This window comes from Dermacentor silvarum, chromosome 1 (assembly GCF_013339745.2).
Source record: "Dermacentor silvarum isolate Dsil-2018 chromosome 1, BIME_Dsil_1.4, whole genome shotgun sequence".
Classification (NCBI taxonomy): domain Eukaryota; kingdom Metazoa; phylum Arthropoda; class Arachnida; order Ixodida; family Ixodidae; genus Dermacentor; species Dermacentor silvarum.
Window position 1 is genome coordinate 95,244,756 of NC_051154.1, and position 21,723 is coordinate 95,266,478.

The 21,723-nt window shown below is 45.5% G+C and overlaps 1 protein-coding gene across 1 annotated transcript in view; it reads right to left on the minus strand.

Annotated features, from left to right (window-relative positions):
• The window catches only part of LOC119451006 (paired mesoderm homeobox protein 2-like), a 91,475-nt gene that overhangs the window by 54,980 nt on the left and 14,772 nt on the right, over window positions 1-21,723 (minus strand). The window contains exon 2 of the mRNA XM_037714472.2: window positions 7,572-7,919. Within this exon, the coding sequence (XP_037570400.1) occupies window positions 7,572-7,919 (348 nt within the window). The remainder of the gene's footprint in view (window positions 1-7,571; window positions 7,920-21,723) is intronic.

The window sequence follows — 21,723 nt, forward strand, 5'->3', positions numbered from 1 at the left end:
ATTTCCGGAAACATGTCCGCCACATGTATCTGGCTAATTCTCGCAGTGTATGTTAAAGGTATTCAGTTATACGGGACCGAAAGAGCAATACGCAGGATATGCACTCGGTAGATCGAAATGATATTCGAAACGCATGTGTTAACGTTCGACAGCGCTTTAGTAAATGTACCATCGTCGTATGGCGGAGTACGGGCGTTGCCCGGAAAATTGGGTGTTCACTGCCTACAAAGCATGACCATATATTAGCATTCTGCGTAATTCGGCACAGATGGCTGCTAATTGGGCTTCTGTGGGACACTGACACGGCCAATAAGCACGTATATTTGCACCTTGCTTCCTAAAAGCTCTTTTAGCTCTCTATCCTCGTAATTCTCACGGCGGACGGTCCATTGATTCGAACAAAATGTTATCATTATTGCTTAATAAACGCTATACTTACGACATCGGCAGAATGAGCCCAATGTGAGCGGCTTTGCGCGCGGCAGATTAAGCGATGGCGATGAGTTGCGAAATGAGTCGTGCCATGAGACGCGATTATTTCGTTTCCCTTGTCCCGCCGCTTGAGCGCGACCATTTCTCTAAGTGTCACTCGTTACCTGAAAGTTTCTCGAGCCACCAACATCAAAGCGGAGTAAGCGTCTTCCTCACTCCAATGCTTCTGATCCGTGGGTGTTTTGTGGAGCCTGTCTTTACGGCAGCGAGCGCAGTTGATGGCACAGCCCGGTGTGCTCATCACCACTGCAACATCTGTAAGCAGCGCACTAGAAGTTCCGCTGCTACTTCTAACATGGCTTTGACGCACAATTTAAGCGCGAAGGACATATATTCCATTCGGTGGCCTTATACGACGCGAAACTATCTGACGTGTCCTGTTTCCACCAGGAATGCCTAGCGGAAGACGAGATGCGTTAACTATGTGGTATATACGGCCGCTCAATCCAGATACTAATCCGATTGAGTGACGGGTGCAAAAGCGTCTGTAAGTGTTGCAGCTATTGGTGCTAGATTTGTCATTTACGAGTATGAAAAAAGAAAAAAAAAAGACATTCGCAAGCGCCAAAATGAAAAAATAAATAAATAAAAAATAAATCTGCGGTGAAAGCAAGCAGAGTTTTCAGTTATATTAAATACCTGCAATACGGCCCACACCACGGAAAGTGTGTTTTTTAGCTTTAGCATACGATGGCTAAATTGGCGAAAGTTTTATTCCAGGCGTAAGAAACATTTTTTTTCTTTTTTATTTTTGTTGTTCAGCTGTAATTTGTATGACGTGACAATAACCATTTTATGCCGCTTTCATCCTATATGGAGAACGTGAAAGTTGGCGAGCTCCCCGAAACGGCAACGCTTCGATTATTAGCAGTTTGCGGCACCGGCGTCCACGAGTTTGCCGTAGGGTTGGCGCACATTGTATAAGTGGTGCCTCGTGGAACTACAGTTCGTGTTGAAAATATATTGCTTTAAAACTACACTCGATATCGGCTAACATCCGGAAAACTTTTTCTTTATGAATTTCGTTAAACCCGCTCAGAAATTTCAACGAGAACTGCAATCAAGCAGTGCCACGACACGTTTTATTCCAGCACTCTCAGCATCTGGCAATCCGTCGCACTTTCTCAAAAAATAACAAAGAAATACAAAAAAGCGCTATGCCAACACAAAAAAAAGACAAAAAGTGAAAAAAAAAGAAAGAGAAAACAGAGAGAGGGAGAGAGAGAGAAAGAAACGGTGCAAATGGCAAAAGTCTCCCAAGAGGTGTCCTGCAGCAGGAGCTTCTTCGGCAGTCTCTGGCGACTCTTTCGGATTCTTTGGTGGAGCTATATTTTGAAAACACCTTGTGTCAACCGTGTAATATGCAATGCTCATCGCGAGAAATTTTGAGAGATGTCCAATGTTTAACCACACTGGTCGCACTTCGTGGACGGCGTAAAATAAATGAAATAAGTTAAAGAGAGAGAGAGAGCACCTGGGGTCATCGACGAAAAAAAAAAAAAAAAAAAACGTCACAAGGAAAATGTCTCCGAGTAAGGAAAAGACAGCGATGTCATTTTGCGGGACCATGCGGCACCTTTTTGGCGACTGACTTGTTTGGTGAGCCACGCCTGGCATACAAAGTGGCATGGACCAGGCCGATGACCGTGATGGCACCGAAAGACCACAAGACGGCGGACGAGAGGTCTGCGGCGTAGAGAAGAGGCAACGCCACCAATGTGGCCGCAATCAGTCTCTGGTTCTTGCTGAGCACCAGACTCGTGCCCCACACCTGAATCTCGTTGTCGTGGTGCAGCTTGAACACGGCGCACACTGCACCAACCGCCACGATGCTCGCCACGAGTGCCACGTTGGACATGATGCAGGCTGCCAGGATGCCGACGAAAATGATGCTGTAGTTGCAGCGGAAGCGGTCCACGTTCGACTGGATCCGCGTGGTGACCTCCTGGGACGACTTCGGAAGAGAAAACTTGGTGGTGTCCACGAACTCCTTCCACGGCTGTGCGCGGCGGAGCTCTTGGCAAGTCCAGGACACGATGGCACGGTGAACGTCAAAGTCATCCGGTCTGGAAGTCGAGCAGAGGCGCCTGCGCGGCAGCACGTAGTAAGTGACTCGAGCATCACCTGAAGACGTCGGCCTAGAGTTCGGGGACTCCTGGACTTTGCCGTGCTCACGGTTCATGTCTTCGAGCCGCTGTGTTGGTAGATGATGGATGGATGGAAGCGATAGCTGTCCTCCTTGGCGGGCTCGGCAGTAGATTGACGTGGCGCTAGCCCTGCTTAGAGCTGTCGTGTCACGCGTCACGTGTCACGGCACGTTCGCTGATGAATTCTCGAAGACGAAGAACAAGAAGCGGAATCCGGTAGATAAAGGAAGAGAAAGACGACTCATTTTTTATCAATTTTCTTGCGCTTAATTTCCGCAATGTCTCTTTTTTAATTGATTTTTAATGCAATTAGCATTTTAGTATACTTCACGCACTTTCCAAAATGTTCGTCTCTAACTGTTTTCCCGCCAATTTGGGTCACTGGGTCCAGTCGATGGGTGGTACTCTGATGGGTCGCGAATTGGGCTGCGGTGCTGAGGGAACTGGGATCAAAAACGAACCGTCGGACCAACTTGGGTCCTGAGTATGTGACACTTTGTGTGTGACTCTGGGATATATGTGCCACGGAGTGTGTGCCGCATTTCAATGACCCTCTTTGGCGCCATTTAGGGTCACCGAGTATGTGCCGCCATTCAATGAACCACTTTGACGCCTACTTGGCTCATTGGGTGTGTTCTACTGGGTATGTGCTGCTATGCAATAAAAAAAATAAATCCTTTAATATTTCTCCCGTGCTGGGCGGAATAGAACTCGCGTCATATAGGTAGTATATTAAGACAATCTCGTCTGAATGTAAACCATTTTCCTCGGCTAGTTCACTCAATATAAACAGATGGCGCTTGCGCCACATTTAGTCTAGTGAGCCTAAATTCAGCTTGTGTTTAGGCTCCCTAACCTAGTCATTTCTTGGCTCAAGACTCGCCGCGTCGCCTTCGCGGCTGGCACGTTCCAAGAGGGGTGGGTTGCAAAAGCGCATTTGTGCTTTGATTAATGAACACCAGATGGTAGAAATAAACCCCGAGCCCCAGTACAACCGCGTCCCTTATAACCTACTGTGCAGTTTGAGGACGCTAAACCCTTTGTCGTGTTGGCTCTGTCCTAAACCCTTGCTGCGAGGGGGACGCCTTCAAGCATCGCGGAACGTACAAGCAACGCAAATGGCTAAGTTTTCGCTGGTGCAGACTTCCACGTATGGCATTCTATGCTATAGTGTCGTTAGAGAATACAGTTGGTCCGACTTAAGTGGATTAATGCATTATACCTGCGTAATCGTGTATAAGTTTGTGTAACCTGACTCTACGGAGGACTTTCTTCACACATGTCCGGCGTACCATTTGGGAAACCAGCCAGAACGTTCGACGTACACTTAACAAACGTACACATAAGAAAAATGCATTGGAACGCCAATGCATTTCTTTCCAAAGTTCGGGAATTAATATATCGAAACTGTTGTCATCCTGAGAATTCGTTCCGAGTGGATCTGCCTTGCGGACTCCACGACTACAATTTGTAAATTGCAATATGGGCCATAAGGTAATTAGTTTAAAAATTATTCAGTGAATATTTATTAATTAATCGATTATGCATTTCAATTTTTTTACAAGTAATATCCGCCGCTTCGAGTAGACAAGCCCATGAAATATAATTGTGCTATCTGCCACAATCAACCTTTTAAAATGTTTGAAAGTGTTCGCTTAAACACCCTGTATATGAGTGGCCAAAGGTTTGGAGTAGAAGCAACCGGCTTTTGGTTCGGAGGAGGCTCCGGAGATGTTAGCTTATATGCTACATGGTTTATTCAAGTAATAACATAAGTGCAATGACTTAAAGCCACGTACGGCATCCCTCGTCAACATATACAGGGTGTATCAGCGAACACTTTCCAAATATTTTTTAAAGTTGCCTGTGGCAGATAGCACAATTCTAGTTCGTGAGCTGGTAGCTACTCGAAGAGGTGGACATTACTTGCACAAAAAATTGAAATGCATAATCGACTTCTTAACAAAAATTCACTAATTAAGTTTTTAATTACTCCCTTATGGACCATAATGCAATTTACAAATTCTAGCCGTGGAGTTCGCAAGGCGAATCCACTTGGAACGAATTCTCAGGATGGCACCAGTTTCGAGATATTAATTCCCGAACTTTGCGAAGAAATGCATTGGCGTTCCAGTTACTTTTGTGCTCCAACGCATAAACGACGTTTTGTTAAGAAAGTAACTGGAACGCCAATGCATTTCTCCGCAAAGTATCTGCCACAGGCAAGCTTAAAACATTTTTCAAAGTGATCGCTGAAACACCCGGTATACTGTAACATTTACTGATACGACTGACTTTGTCGTCATGGTGAGTATAGTGCCGCTGAAAACAAAACATTCTTTTATGAAGGCGTTTCCTCTTAGTCACACCAAGCATTGTGCAGTGGGCCGAACATTTCAGTGGAAAAATAATAACATTTATGATGACAATGTTGTGGTTTCGACTTCGTTTGCGTGTATAGGCGTGGCTTCTTATTCCACGTGCCACCGGCACTAGAACTTCCTGGAGCCGTCGCCTCTTAGAATACATAAAGCTCACTGAATCTTTGCTGCATCAAGCACGTCGCTTGAAATTAGGCGTGCAACCTGAACGACCTGTGTCAAACAGTACAGTTCGAACTGACATTATAAGGTTGTCTACTGGCTGGTATGCGCTAACAATGCTTCTCGGTATGCTGGACATAAAAGGGGCCATTGTTGATCAATACGATCCAGTTATTGGCGTATGCGTCGTGTAACACTGCTTTGTTTCAATGCGGTTGCCCTTAGGAGAACGTTTAAGATGTTCTTATGTGTTGCCCCTTTTATAAATTACAAAATACTGCTTTCTGATCAACGAACTCTGAATGCTTTTGATAATCGTCCTTTTGCTGTAGGAAAAGTGCTTGGACAGTGGAATGATCGAAAACTGCACACTAGAGCCGAAAATGTTTTTAGGGGCTTAGGTAACAAAAAGAAGGAAGGTACAAAGGCGAATGAGCATAAGAGAAAAGTAACCATGATTTCTTATATGCATAAGATATCACATGGCCCCAAAAAGATTGGCGAAAGGCATGGTGCGAAAGTGGCATTTTTTTTTTCAGCTCTTTTAAAATTTAAATGCCTATGCCAAAACGTAAATACTGCTACAGAAAAATCAGCCAGAAACAAATGTGAAATAAAGCATGCAGACGTGTATTTGGAACGTGTAGACAACGCTGTATACAAGATCTCTTTCAGGTGCGCAAAATCATATACAGGGCAGACAGGCCACTGTATCAATATCACGTAAAGAGGGCACACGTGTGCGACAGAAATGCTCCATGGTCAGCAGGACACTTGGCGACCCACTGGGCACGGTGCGGCTGCAAGCATATCTTCAACGAATCAAGGCTTTGGCTCGCCGCAGCTCTACAACAGCACGTAAAATTTTGGAAGCTTATTTGATGCTAAAAAATGAATCGAGAAACCACGTTAGCACATCTTCCGTGGCTCTGGGAGAAACACCTTTTAAATTCATAGACAAGCATTTGATCGAGCCATATTCATTGCGAAATCAGATGTGCTTAAATGACTTTCATTTTGGTCTTTCATTTCATGTTTTGTATTCATTTCCTGTCGCTCTATCTTGTTGTATATTTGACGTGCGCCAGCGAATAATAAACAGTTGAAAGTTTGCGCACATATATATGCCAGTTTCAATGATATTGTCCTTTGTGTGAACAGTATAGCGAAGTAAACAGAAAGATGGTATATCAACTAGCCCCAGTCGAAGCCTTATCCAAATAAGTCAGTCGATCGACCAATAATTGTGCGGCGCGCACAAATGAGCCTTTTTAATATATTCTTTAGGTGTGGCGGACAAAAAATGGAGTAAGACGTTTTTAGCGCTTTTAGGCTATGAATCTTTAGAATATCTTGTGTTTTTACTGTGCAGTGCTGGAACGTCCAATTAGCTGCGTCTCTCGGCTCAGTGCTAAACTATTTTTGCACGACGTGAATGGTCGTTGCACACCAGGTACCGATTCCAATCTGGCAAGTATCTGTAATTCAAATGTTGTGACGTAGTAGTGTGTACCGTACTACCTTACGTCATTTTATTGATGACCCTTGCCAGAATGATGCCAGAAGCGCCCGTACACATTACGTAAGAGAGTGTCCATATGGGACTTACAGAGAAAGAGAGGCCGGCTATATCAGTAACAAAATATGTTAGCTTGGCCGCAGGCATGGTATGCTATTCTAGATAAAGGGTCAGGACCGACGCGACATGTACACAGTCATTGAAAGTACACAAATAACGGCAACACATATGCACACACTCAAATCTGTATGCAAAGTCTCATAAGAAAACCTAGTTCTTTTTATCGTAGTATAACGGCTGTTGGTGGGCAGATTCTCTATATAGTGTTCAGGAGAAAGATGACACTTTGGCGAAAGAAGCCGGATAACCTGAGCAAAGCAGAAGCCTCCGAAGCTTCGCCGACAATTTGCACTATTTTTCACTTACACTGAGAGGAGTAGTAGAAGTTAAGAGGTGGATGTCAGATAATCACAATCCGAGCTCACGCTGATGCTTCTTGTTAAACTTGCTCAATGGACTCGATCGCTTTCTTTATGTCCTTTTGTGCCCACGATAAGTTCTGCGGCAATCGGAGGGGTGCGAGCGAGCGGGCCGTTCCTCACCCCTTCAGTGCCTACTATTTCACGTTGTTTTCAATAAATGCTCGAGGAGGACCAGCGAACTTACGTCGAGCGCGCCTTTCACGGAACGGTTGATCGGTTTTGACAAAACAGAGCGCTGCGAAGACGCCAGTCGGAGTAATAAAGTACGGATGGTTTCAGCCAGACCACCGTTCTCATATTGGACAAGCGCGCGTTGCCTCTATGCCACACAGCGAGAGTTGTCCCAGTCAGCCGCAGCCAGCAACTGACTCTCGGGCTGAGCGCTCACCTGTGGACGGCTGCCTGGCGCGCTGTGCGGCGGCTGCGGCGGGCGCCTGGTCGAGCAGGCGCTGCACGGAGAAGCCCTGCGCCGAGGCGGCCTGGTGCTCGGGTCCCATGGAGGCGCTCTGGCCCACGGCGGCGGCCCAGCGCCAAGGCGGCCCCGCCCGCTTCCGCGACACGGACGGCCACGGAGGAGGGGCCTGTCCGGGCGCCGCCGCCAGCACGGCGCCCCCTCGGCCAAGGCGCGGGCTCGGGGGCGCCTGCGGCCCCGCGCCTCCTCCTTCCGAGGGCCCCCGCGACGCAGCCCCTGGAGGAACGCTTCTGCAGCGCCAAGAACCCCCCACCCCGCGGCACCCTGGTGAAACGGGCGCTGCAGGGCCGTCCCTTGACCGTACCGCTTCACGTGGCTCGGCTTTGTGGCATGCAGTAAATTTAGCTTCTCTAAACTGTCGCTGTTTTAACGGTGCATTTCAGCGCCTTTTAAAGCGAAGCTTTGTACCTCTACGAGCCAAGGGTTCTGTCGTGTCCGTCGTTGTAAGCAAAAAACGATCCCGACGAACCGCTAACAATTGCAGGTATAGCAGTATAGCTTACTTGAATTCAGGCATTCAGCGTACAACTAAGCACTCGTTTTCGCAAGAAAAACCACAAAAACAAGCTTCAAAGTGATGAGCCAACATGATGGATGATAAGGGCTGCGGGCAAACAACGGAAACCGGCTCGGCGCGATCCGTAAGATTAGATTGCAGCTGTTGCAAAGCTTATGCGGCTGCTTGAAAGAGGGTTGACGTCATTCGAAACCCTTCCAGCCTAGTAACTGCTTCGGTTCATTTTCTAGACTACCCCACTATGGGGTAGTCTAGTAGTGTATATCACACCGATCATAAAGCAGTAGTGAACATTGTTGTGAAGTAAATAATAATAAAGGCCGTGGTTAATAAAGGCCGTGGTTGTCACACTACGTTGTAGTGTGTGAAATATCAAGTGCGCCGCAGTCACCGTGAGGGTGGCGTAAAAAGCTTCGCTTTCCAACCACCTTCACAGGGTGGATTGGCGGGCAATTTTTTTCTTTCTCATAACCGCTAGATGTGTGGTTCCGCTTCGTTCGGGGAGAGATGTACGCTTCAATACGCCATATCATCATCAGCGTGTATTTATGTCCACTGCAGGACGAAGGCGCCTCTCGGCGATCTCTAATTAACCCTTGTCTTGCGCTAGCTAATTCCAATTGGCGCCTGCAAATGAGTACCCATATGGCGTATTGAAGAGATATACGCCTCAATACGCCATGTGGGTACTCATTACTGTTAAACTGGCAAGTGATCAAACTTCCGGCGCAGCTAAGAGATGTCCGGGGTTTATATAGAGCTGCTGCTAATGCCTACAGTTGACTCCCATTGAGTTCACGGTTGAGGTAGGCCCTTTCATCTGGCAAAAAGATGCCATCGTATGCAGCCGTTTTACGGATATAACTTCACTAGGGACGGCTCAGCCACTTTCACTGCATTGCCGTCGCCGGCGTCGCAGGTGTAAGGCCCCTGAAAGCTTTTGATTTCATTAATTTAGCGAACACCGAAGATAAAAAGCTTCGTCACTATTTTAGTTTCTCCACATCTCTATTATTTCTTGCAGAAATACTGTAACAAAAAGACAGACTCGGACATCCTTGACATCCTTGAGTCATTTACAGCGCGAGGCAGTTAATGGGTGGACAACAACGGTGGTATAGGACGACGATGGCGACCCTGAACCAACGACGACTATTGTTCGACGACGGCGGCTTGCCGATGACGATGGCACGATTACAGCATGACTACAGCGATGACGACGACTACAGCATGATGACGACACTTCAAACTCTGACAATTAAGACAGATTCTGTTTGAGAGGAATTGTGAAAATGACTGCCACGCATCACTTGGCTTTGATTTCACCCATATTTAGCCATTCATTCTGGCTACGCTAATTACCTTACGACTTTTAAATTTTGCGCATTTCATTTCCAAGTCTTTGCATCTCTCTGTCTCTCCATGCCAAATATTATCTTCTTCTCTCTTTTATGAGAATGGGAGCGACTTTACGCTTGGACTGAGTGTGACGTTACGAACGCTCAGATTTCCGGGGCAATTTGAGCAGCAACAATAGTTCCGCAGCGATAGCACCCATGCCTCTGTATAGTCTTTGTTCCGAGTATACATTAAAGCGCGTTAGTTGGTTCGAGCAAATAAATTTCCTTTCGTGCATTTTCAAGGAATCAGCTGACCCGATCAGCTGATTCCTTGATTAGCGGCCGGGCTTGGACCGGGCCTGAACCAAATGTCTTCTCATCGAACGGGCCTGCGACATGGCGGACTTCAGCCTGAGAGGGACATATGCAGGTTGTTAAGATGCCGCTGGGAATGTTTGCTAAAAGTTATACTGCGCAAAACACTACGAGTATTACTTCACGTAACATCGGGAAGGGAATGCGAAAAATTTTTAATGGCCTTATAACACTTACTATAGTGCGCCCAGTAGGCTAGCAGGTTAAATATACTATGAGAAATATCTTTCAAAACGAAATGTATGGCGGGGTCAATGTCTTGCGAGTTATCGCCGTCAGACGAACATGGGACACCAGCCGATTTGTAGTCGATAACGAACGGCAGCTTTCGAACGTAGAGATATGCTGGTTGCACGGAGAGCTTCGTGCACATGCACCTCACTACTAAACGTATCATCATAACTACGCTCTTGGTAGGAAGTTTTGTAAAGATAGAGCAATACAGGAATATGAATAGAAGCTTCTTGCGGTCGTATCAGTCAATGGTCCCGCTTACTCCAGCTCTCCTGCACTCACGGAAAAAAAAAAAAAAAAAAGGCGTGTGTGTGTGTGTGGGGGGTCCATCAGACAAAACTTACTAATTAAATGAAATTCTGGGGTTTTACGTGCCAAAACCACGATCTAGTTGTGAGGAACGCCATAGTGGGGGACTCCGGATAAATTTTGACCACCTCGGGATCTTTAACGTGTCCTCAATGCACGGGACACGGGCGTTTTTGCATTTCGCCCCCATCGTGATGCCGTCGCCGCTGCCGGGATTTGATCCCGCAACCTCCTGCTTAGCAGCGCAACACCATAGCCGCTAAGCCACTATGGCGGGTGAGACAAAATTTACTGTATTTATGTGCTGTAACACGATTTCAGATGAACAATATAGAATGTACTTCTTGAATGGGGAACGTTAGCACAGAGTTCAATACTGGTCCAGAGCCCAATTAACTGTGGAAATGACAAAATGCGTCTGGCTGATTTCAGTATTTTCAGAACACACAATCCCATGATCGTAATTCGTTGAATATGATAATCATGGACTGCATGTCTTTCGACTTCCAGGAGGTGCGTGACCACGTTCAGGACAAACTTACCATTAGGACGAATAGTAGTGAGTTTCCACTTTCACATTTAAGAAAGTTATTTTGACTCGAATACAGTGAAAGTGAGTGCGTCACTCAAGAGCCCACGTGATGCCGGCCTCGCGAAGCTCTAAAGCGCATCATTGCCCGAGCTCTGCTGTAGTCCTCGGCATGTGATCAAGGCGTACATATTTATTATTCCGACTAATAGCACGAGCACGTGTCATTCGTACTTCTACAATCTGCATATCAAATGTATAAGTAGGATTTTGTTTGACCACCTTTACATATCAGCCGAAAGGCTTCGTTTAGGGTTTTCCTTGACGACTGTTTAGCTTGTGTTGCAGAAAGCATGCATGCGACCAGCCTATGCTAGTGAAAAGTTTCTGGTGATCAACCCAGGACCGTATTTTGTAAGAATAATTTTCCTCCGATTCTATTGATTTCTTGTCCGTTCCGCCGAGTGGGCAATCTCGTTTCCAGCGAGGGCGCGGCTTCGCACGAGCCAGTGACGATGGGCAAAAACAATGGGAAACGGAAAGAAACGTTTCAAAATACGATCCCAACATGTCACTGGTCTGGTCTTCATGCACGCTTCACGGCAGAACTCAGGGAAATGAAGAATAGCTTGTATGCATGTTATATGTGCGAGTGCATACTTCAGCCAGTGCGTCGGCTCAGCTGTTGCAAGAGCGTGCGCTGCGCACGAACCATTCTCCACGGAAGAAACCGGCAAAGAAGCCCACGTGCGTGCATATTTGAAGGCACTCGTCCACTTCCTATGGTGAGCCTGGTCCAACAACGACGAGCCTTTATCAAAACGTTTTCTCATTGGAGTCGTTTCTTCGCAAGTACAAATAAAATGTTTAGCTAGGTGACCTTTAAAGAATAATTGCAAAGCCGAGAAATGCTGGGTGCATTCGTAGGCAAGGAGTTTGCAAACGCTTTTAAGTTAAAGTTTATTCATTCAATATTTTGTATATAAGTACTGGAAATACGCATCACTTTAGCACATTAGCAGGTCCCAAAGTAAATACTTTCAAGGAGACCTTCACATAAATTAAGGATGTGGGTAAACAACTTACCCAGCAGGCAATGGCGATGCGAACGTTAAAAACAAGAGAGTAAAAAAGAAATGCCACAGGCAAAAATAAAATTACGGTAGTCATCCCATCACCAACAACGTATCATATTTCAGATTTATTATCAAAATACGCGTCATACATTGCATAAAAATACATAAATGTAGGAGGAGGTCTCAAAGTCGCTACACTGAGAGCGAGGCCTCCTGTTAGACCTTACATAGGAGAATAACATCGTGATGAACCGTGGTAAACGCGGAAAGGAAATTGTACAAAATGTTGATGTAGGTTGGAAATAAACATGCATAGCAATATAAAACATGAAAAAGCAGTTAGCAAGGATAACAGTGATGAGTTTACCAAATATACACGTAAGTTCTTTTTGAAAATTCCGATGGATCTCTTTTTTTTTACCATGCAGGTAAAGAATTCCAAAATTATACCCATAAAAAGTTTGCAGTTGACTTGCCAGAATTCGTCCTAGGTTCAGGTAAAAGGAAGAGAACGGAAGCTTTGCATCCCAAAATTTTTGTTTAAATGTGTGGTAAAGTTTTTCACAACACACACACACACACACACACACACACACACACACACACACACACACACACACACACACACACACACACACACACACACACACACACACACACAACACACACACACACACACACACACACACACACACACACACACACACACACACACACACACACACACACACACACACACACACCACACACACACACACACACACACACACACACCACACACACACACACACCACACACACACACACACACACACACACACACACACACACACACCCACACACACACACACACACACACACACACACACACACCACACACACACACACACACACACACCACACACACACACACACACACACACACACACACACACACACACACACACACACACACACACACACACACACACACACACACACACACACACACACACACACACACACACACACACACACACACACCACACACACACACACACACACACACACACACACACACACACACACACACACACACACACACACACACACACACACACACACACACACACAACACACACACACACACACCACACACACACACACACCACACACACACACACACACAACCACCACAACACACCACACACACACACAACACACACACACACACACACACACACACACACACACACACACACACACACACACACACACACACACGCACGTACACACACGCGCGCACGCACAAACACACACAAAGAATGCGTTTGTAATACATAAATAATCTGCCGCGGTAGCCCAGTGGCTATACACGGCCTTGCGCCGCTGAGCTCGAGGTCGCAGGTTTGATCCCGACCGCGGCAGCCACATTTCGATGAGGGCGAAATGCAAAGACCGCTCGTGTGTTTAGATTTAGGTGCACGTTAAAGAACCCCAGGTGGTCAAAATTAATCCGGAGCCCTCCACTACGGCGTGCCTCATAATCAGAACTGGTTTTGGCGCGTAAAACCCCAGAAAGAAGTTTTGCGATGATAAAAAGAGATCACTCTGGTGGAATATGCGCAAACTTAGATAAAGTAAGTCACTCCCAGGAGGGCCAATTAAAACCTAGATAAATTCTGGAGTTTTTTGTGCCAAAACCACGATCTGATTATGAGGCACGCCGTTGTGGGGGACTTCGGAATAATTTTGACCATCCTAGAGTTCTTTACCGTGCACCCTAATCTAAGTACACGAGCGTTCTTGCATTTCACCCCTATTGAAATGCGGCCAGGTTCGAACCCGCGACCTCCAGTTCAGCAGCGCAACGCCACAGCCATTAAGCTACCGCGGAGAGCCAATGTAAAGCCGAAAAAATCGCCCATACGTAATTTCCGGGCATCGACGTCCCAAGTGACCATTGCTATCGAGTCGTAGCAGCGCCTGTTCGTATAGTCGGCCAACGTCTGGCGGATCTTAAGATAAAGAAGCAAATACGTTGAGTGCGGGTCTGCATGTTGAACATGCGGATTCGCGTGGCTGCTGCGTGGTATACGGCCGCGTGCGTTCCACTGTACTTACCGCCAACTTCAAGTTCTCAAAAAAGCTGTGTCGCCTGCTACAGCTTGTCTCGTCAGTAATGTTACATGTAATTCGTAACTGTAATGCAACCATTATATGTAATGGTTACATCTAATTCGTAACTGCAAAAAAAAAATTAATTCAATTACAGTGAGCGTTACCGAGTATAAAAAGGTAATCGAGCAATTACAAAACCACTAAAAATGTAATTCATTGCAAGCAGCCTATTCTGTTTGCATGATACACCGGGTGGTTGGTTGTCATGAGCATTTCGATTTCGTCTCTCTCTCTCTCTCTCCCCCCTCCCACTCTCTTTCTCTTTTTCCCCCTACTCCTTCCCCCCGTGCAGGGTAGCCAACCGGAACTACCTTTGGTTACCCTCCCTGCCATTCTTTGCATCCTTTCTCTCTCTCTCGATTTTCCCCACTGCTTTACCCATATCTTGCTGAGCTTAATCTTGACCATCAGATCGATCATACTCCACAGCGTCACACGTCTCTGGCAGATTTTCTGAGGTCGGCCTTGTTCCTCCTCATCTGCCTTGAGGGCCTTCTCACCAATATATATGGATATCGCACCTTCATGTTGCATATCCAAGGCACCTCGCTTTTCCCTCTTCAACCGTGGCTGTTGTGATGTCCATGCTCTTGACGTTCCTTTAGTTGTGGTCCTTGTGAACCTTTGTCTTTCATTGTTCGACGCTCTATACAGCCACTCTATAGGAAGATGCCTGTGGTGAACGAAGAGATACAACCGAAACGCGTAGAATTCCACCTTAGTCACTGGGAAAGAAAAAAAAGAAGAAGAAAAGAGTGTCTCTCGTGATGTCTGTTATTTTCGCTATTCGGCTGGTCATCTCCAGATTCGCTAAAGAAGCATTTTTTCGAATCGCTTTATTTTGTTCGCGTTAGCTACACTTACCTTCTCAAACTACATCCAGCCTTATGTACTCTTTGTGCTTGCTTTACTTAACGTGTGACATCTCTTATTTGATATTATTTAAGGAGCAGCCATCACCACTGTAAGAGGACACTAGCTACTGTGTTTTAGAAGGTTCCTCGACTTAGGACTCGGCCTCGACTCAAGAAAGTGGATGTTAGCACGGTCTCACGGCTGAAGCAGTCAGTCACTGCACTTCACTAACACTGAACGGCGATTCTGGAGGAGAAATGAAGCAACCAGGCGCTTTCTTCGGCTGCCCGAATGCACCGGGGTGTATGTGTATCTGTCAAGCAACTCGTCGACGTTGCAATCACTGAAAAGCGCTATTGAAGTGCACTGTATACTACATTAAACGGACCGAGCTGCCTTCCACTCGGCGGTAGTGGTAGTGTGCGTACAGGAACTGCTCAGGGGAGTCGGAAGTCAACGAAGAGTAGGTTATGCGAGTATTTGAAATATTGAATACGAATCAAACAGTGTGTGCTGTTCGATTGGTATTCGATTCGAGAGTGCGCAATTCGAAGTTGTAGAATATTCGTTTCTTGCGGATATATAAGGAATAAAAACACTTATTGGAGTCTCGAGGGAGAAACAACCATGGATGTGAAGACTGTTCCGAATGAATTTCCCCACATTCAATAAGAATGGGTCTCCTTCAGGCAGCCTATACGCCAATTTGTTCCAATTTATTATTTGACCATTCTCACCATGTTTTCATTTCTTTAAAACAATGTTCGGTGCTGTACTATCATACTTTTATACCTATGCAAAAACAATAATGTGTGTGCGCTTTCCTTGTTTCGTTTCTGGCATTATTGTGATGCCCAAGATAGTTAAAAATATAGTTGTTTACCTTATATAGGCTCCTCAATTACTCGGACGCCCACGTGCGAGCGGTATTATATACATGCGTAAATGTATATAACAGTGATTTCTTCTTTTATCTTATGGACTCCGCGCAAGCTTCGTATTTTGTGCCACCTCATAATTAAGAAAGTATTCGATTTCATATTTGGGGTCGTTTTTCTCGAATATTCGTATTGAATTCGATCCGGAAACTTCACTATCCAAACGCCGCTAATGAAAGATCCTTGAGTCGAGCCCATTTTTTTAACATTCTCGCATGTTTCGTTATTTTCATATCGGTAAAAAGAAAGGCAGATTACAGCGAACTTGAGTACCCAATACTCAAGTTTTTTGGTACCTGAAATAGCAAAAAAGCATGTCCTCCTGCCTTTTAGGAATATATATATATATATATATATATATATATATATATATATATGTTGTAGCAGCCCTTTACTTTTTATTGTTTTTATTGGCTTTGAATGAATTTTAATAATTGAAATGAGATGTATGTATTCTCTTGAACCGCCCCCTTTGTAATGCCCTTTTTAAGGTATTGAAATAAATAAATAAATAAATAAATAAATAAATAAATAAATAAATAAAAAAGTAATAAGTGCAGTCTAGCATTCGTTCGCTGCCTGTGAACACATAACATCAAAAAGAAGAAAAAAAAAATCGTATTAAGCGCTTCTTCCGGAAACACCCTATAGTACGGGAGTAGCTTTGCTAGGATTATTCAAACATATACTCTCGGCAGAAATCGCCGTCACAGTCTCGGCGGCTTACAGTTGTGCTTTGTTCTGAGAACGGTCGTAGATCTTTAATACTTCGACGTTTCGGCGCAATTATTAGCAAGCGACGCGACGCGCACGTTACATGTCTCAGTTGAGTACGACTGAACCTCTAAGGACGGCAAACACCGGGCACTGTCAGCGGTGCCAACATTTTATCAGCTGCGGCAACGTAATAATGATCAGCTGTCATCAGGGCCCTGACTCATTATGCATCTCGCTTTTCCTCCTGCGCGGATGAAAGTTTTTTTATCGCATTAAATTGCGCGCTGCATTCGTTGTATAGATGGACACAGCTAACTATAGGGAGTCAGGTGCTGTCTTCTCCTCTGAGTTTTTTTTTTCTTCGTGGAAACGAACGCTTTGAGCAGGTCCCAAGGACATCGGTCCTTGGAGCAGGTCCCAAGGTGCAGGACCCAAGGGACATCGGGTGATTGTCCACGTTGTCGCTTATAGCTGCCCCTTAGTTATGCGTAAAGTAGACGCTCTTAAATTCCGTCTCTCGTCGCTGTTAGCGCAATAAATATATAGGGCCCCGTGTACGTATTGAGACCCCCATAATATTCGGCTCAGCCATTCGCAGTCATGCCGGCGCCTTCTTTGTGCTTTTAACTGCGATAGTCATCATATATACGGGTCATTCACGTCCGGTCACGTAGTCTTCAATCAATGAAAAAATGAGCCTATATGGTGAAAAGGCAAGTCTATATTTGTATGTGCAGCTAAATTTCTCGTGTGATGAATGCCCGCCGTGGTTACTTAGTGGCTAGGGCGTTGCGCTGCTAAGCAAGAGGTAGCGGTATCAAATCTTTGCCACAGCGGCCGCATTTCGATGGGGGAAAAATGCAGGAATGCCTGTGTACCTTGTATTGGGTGCATGTTAAAGGACCCCATGGTGGTTAAAATTAATCCGGAGCCCCCCACTACGGCGTGCCTCATGATCATATCGTGGTTCTGTCACGTAAAACCCCAGAATTGAATTACATGGCCTGCCCAGCTCCATTTTTTCCGCTTAATGTCAACTAGAATATCGGCTATTCCCGTTTGTTTTCTGATCCACACCACTCTCCTCATGTCTCTTAACGTTAGGCCTAACATTTTTTCGTTCCATCGCTCTTTGTGCGGTCCTTAACTTGTTCTCGAGCTTCTTTGTTAACCTCCAAGTTTCTGCCTGATATGTTAGCACCGGTAGAATGCAATGATTGTACACTTTTCTTTTCAACGACAGTGTTAAGCTCCCAGTCAGGATTTGACAATGCCTGCCGTATGCACTCCAACCCAATTTTATTCTTCTGTAAATTTCTTTCTTATGATCAGGGTCCCCTGTGAGTAATTGACCTAGATGAACGTACTCCTTTACAGACTCTATAGAGGATGACTGACGATCCTGAATTCTTGTTCCTATGCCAGGCTATTGAACATTATGTTGATGAATAATAAACCTAAAATATATGTCAGAGGAGATGTCAGTTATTGAGCAGCCTTTAGCAAGTGGCATATTTAATTGTGAATTAACAGCCTTTAACTGTGACGGACGTAAACGCACTGTGAAGTGCTTGTTTGAACGAATTCGTCAGACGAAACGTGGGCTCCCCTCGGCTGTCCCCGTTAAATCTCGCTACCTCTAGAAAGCGAAGAATCTCCATTTTTTTTTTCCGTTGAAGAAAAATACTATTCACCCGCCTATGTTGGCCATGACAGTTTTGTTCTCATAAGCAAAATCAGTAAACATCCACCCCAGCCGCGAGACAGCATAAAAGCAGTTAATAAAAAGATGACTACGAATTATACAACGCATAGACAGGAAAATACGAAGGCGAGAAAGCCTTCGTTTTTTCCTGTCTTTGTTCTGGTGTGCACTGTAATTCGTAGTAACATAGAACACAAACTAGCCCGGTATCAAACATTGGTGAGTAAAAAGAACGTACTGGGCCCATATTGACAAAAAGCTCTTACGCTTTACTAGTTCGTAAGAGAAACTTCCAGCCATTCCTGACGGTGAACATATTATTAGCTAAGGGACCCGCCAGTGAAAAAGAGCACTTACGGAAAAAAAAAAAAAAAAAAACATCGTGAATACGGCTCCTGTTTCATATGCGTGCAACATGTACAGTCTGTTCACGTATATAGCCAAGCTTCAGAAAAACTGGGGACAATATTGACAGTTTAACGATCGAAGAAGACAATGCTTCACTGTATACGGTCATCTTTCCTAAATTTTGTCTTTTACAGGACCATAAGAATAAGAAAACTTTGTTTGGGAAGTCATGTGCCAGGGGCGAAGTCAGAAAGGTTTTTGTTCGTAAGACTTTCTTCTGGTTGGTCGGCGGCTTTCGATACTATGTTTGCTGTCACTATTGGACGGTTTTTGTTCTTACAAACTTTACTAGCATAACACATTTTTTGTGAATACGTGTCCTGATTGCAAGTAGGTTGAGTAGCAAATGTCACAAAGGCTGTTGTAATATTGTAAACAATTTTACGAAGTTCAAGTCTTGCTGATGACGAAAACTGACTGTTAGCATGGTCCACTGCAGTGCGTGCAGATACAGCTACACTTTCGCAATAAGTGGTCAATTTTCTGAAAGCTTGCTGCTTTCGGCAATTAAAAAATGTCACAGTTTCGCCCTAAGGGCGAAGCAATGAATGCGATAGCAACACAGCAATGTCATACGAAGTAAGGTGAGCGGCTTTGGTAGCAATATGAATTGTAGTAAACATGAGCTGATTAAGTAAGCAGGTGTGCTGCGGCGTAAGTAGACCGACATGAAGAGAGACTCGATGACCACGAGAAGGCGCGTGTGAAACGGTGGTGTTGATGAGAAGCGCTTCCCGTGGGCAGCGCGCGTGCGAAGGGACACACCTGTAGCGCTGCACTGCCGATCCGGGCAGCATTGCGTGTGTAGCGTGCGTTGGAAAATGTGGCCCGACTATTACGAACTGAATGAACAAGCGTGGTGTGAGCGCGCACAAACACGGAGATCACACTGAATGACAGCAGACAACGACTGTCAAAACGCTGGCAGCAAGCATACGCCGCAGCGGGCGAAGGTACGTGCGGTCTATCGCTTCAACGGAAACTGAGCGGCGAATGCACTTAAAGGTCAGAGCCGTGTGGAGATAAGAGACGGTGCGAGCGAGCGACGAGCGCGGTTGTTGGCAGAGAAGTGCGCCCCCCCCCCCCCCCCCCCTCCCTTGCTCCCTCCGGCGCTGGCTTCCTGCTTCCTTGCTTGCGCGTGGGAGATTGAGTGCGTTCGCTCTCCGTGATAGCGCGCGTCTCCGCACGCTTCCTCTCGGGCATACGGCGCGCGGCGAAGATTTTATCTATAGGGAACGTCACGGCGACGGCGACGACGACGACGACGCCGACGGCAGAAATCCGGTTCAAGTGTCCATATAATTGCTATCGCAATAAAAATATTTGAGGACGCTATTCATAACGCTGTGGTCGTCAGTCACTAAAATGTACCTTCTTTTCGTGTAAACGCAACAAATTTACAATTTAATTGAAATCAGACCAGCCTTTTGCATAAAGAGAGAATTTATAGGTTTCTCCTCTAAAGCCTATTTTATCACAAGAAAAATTATCCTTAGATTCAAGCAATTTTTTATTATGCTTCGTAGCCGGCGTTCTAATGTCGTTGAACTTCTCGTCAGCGTTATACTATGCAATAGTATTCTGGAAAGAAGAGCTACGCATCACCTGCTTTATCGTAGGACCACTTCGGACTCGCGACGGGGCGAAACCTGCATAACATGTGCTTTTTATAGGCAGTAGCAAACCTCGGGCGCTTCCTGCTTGATTATAAAGTTTTCTTGAGGAGTTGATCGGAGAAAGGGGCTTAAGCCATTCTGCTATTGCTTAGAGTTACGATGCTGTTGTTGATAGAGTAAACAGAAAGGAAGGAAGGAAGAAAGGAAGAAAGGGAGAAAGAAAGAAGAAAGAAAGAAAGAAAGAAAGAAAGAAAGAAAGGAAGAAAGAAAGAAAACAAGGACAGAAAGAGAGACAGACTCATGCATTGAACTTTCGGCTACATTTCACGAATCTATTGAAATTTCCATGAATCTTGCAACATATAAATAGGTTACCAGAGCATGTTCAAAACATTTGCACCTCCCGCTCTCAGAAATCCAAGTTCTTATTCTGGTCGTGCAATTGAAGGCTTAGAGACGCAAAGGTCACCACGGCGGATTATCGACTCCGCTTCAATAGCATCTGTGATTAGCTGGCATGGTAGCAAAGCCAACACGGAGTTACAATTTTTATGATTCAATGTATTCTTGACTGCAGTTTTGGTACGTGCCCTTAGCGGCCCTCTAAACAGGCTTGGCCGTTTTCAAGGTACTTCGCCATATTTGTCTAAGACTGTCATGCCTTGAGCTAAGACACGTACTTGACCCATGAAATCACGTTGGCGCGTGCTTCTCGCGCAAATAAGGCACATTTAACCCTCCTTATAGGCACTGGTCTCAATGAGATACTGCAGTTTGTTTGTATATTACGCATTGTGGTGTGTTCTGTGTATGTTGCGTATCTGTGACATGCACTGTGCATGTAATTTCATCTCACCATATCCATTCAGAGCAGCATGCTATTCACGCTGCCAGGCAGTCCTCTCCGGGATTCACTAAAATGCTTCATCTCTCTCTCTCTCTGTCAACATTAGAAACACGATGATTCTAGCGGGCGCCAGTGATGGCTTATTATGCGTTCTACTATAGATACGTACAGGAAGTGGGTGCGTAGCACAGGCAAAAAGAGGCACGGCGGGGGAGGAACACGAGGACAGCTGAGACAGGAGGAGGTGTAGAAAGGGAAGACAAATAAACAACTAGGGTGGCGCGGTAGGTATAATAACACTTGGCTACACCGCTGAACAAGCTGGGAGGTTGGCACGCAGCTGTTGAAAAGAGCCCTTGAATGTCCTTGTTCCTTTGACTGTTTCTCGCTAGCTGTACCCCCTGCGTTTCGGGGTTTACATTACTTTTGACACAAAATCTTTA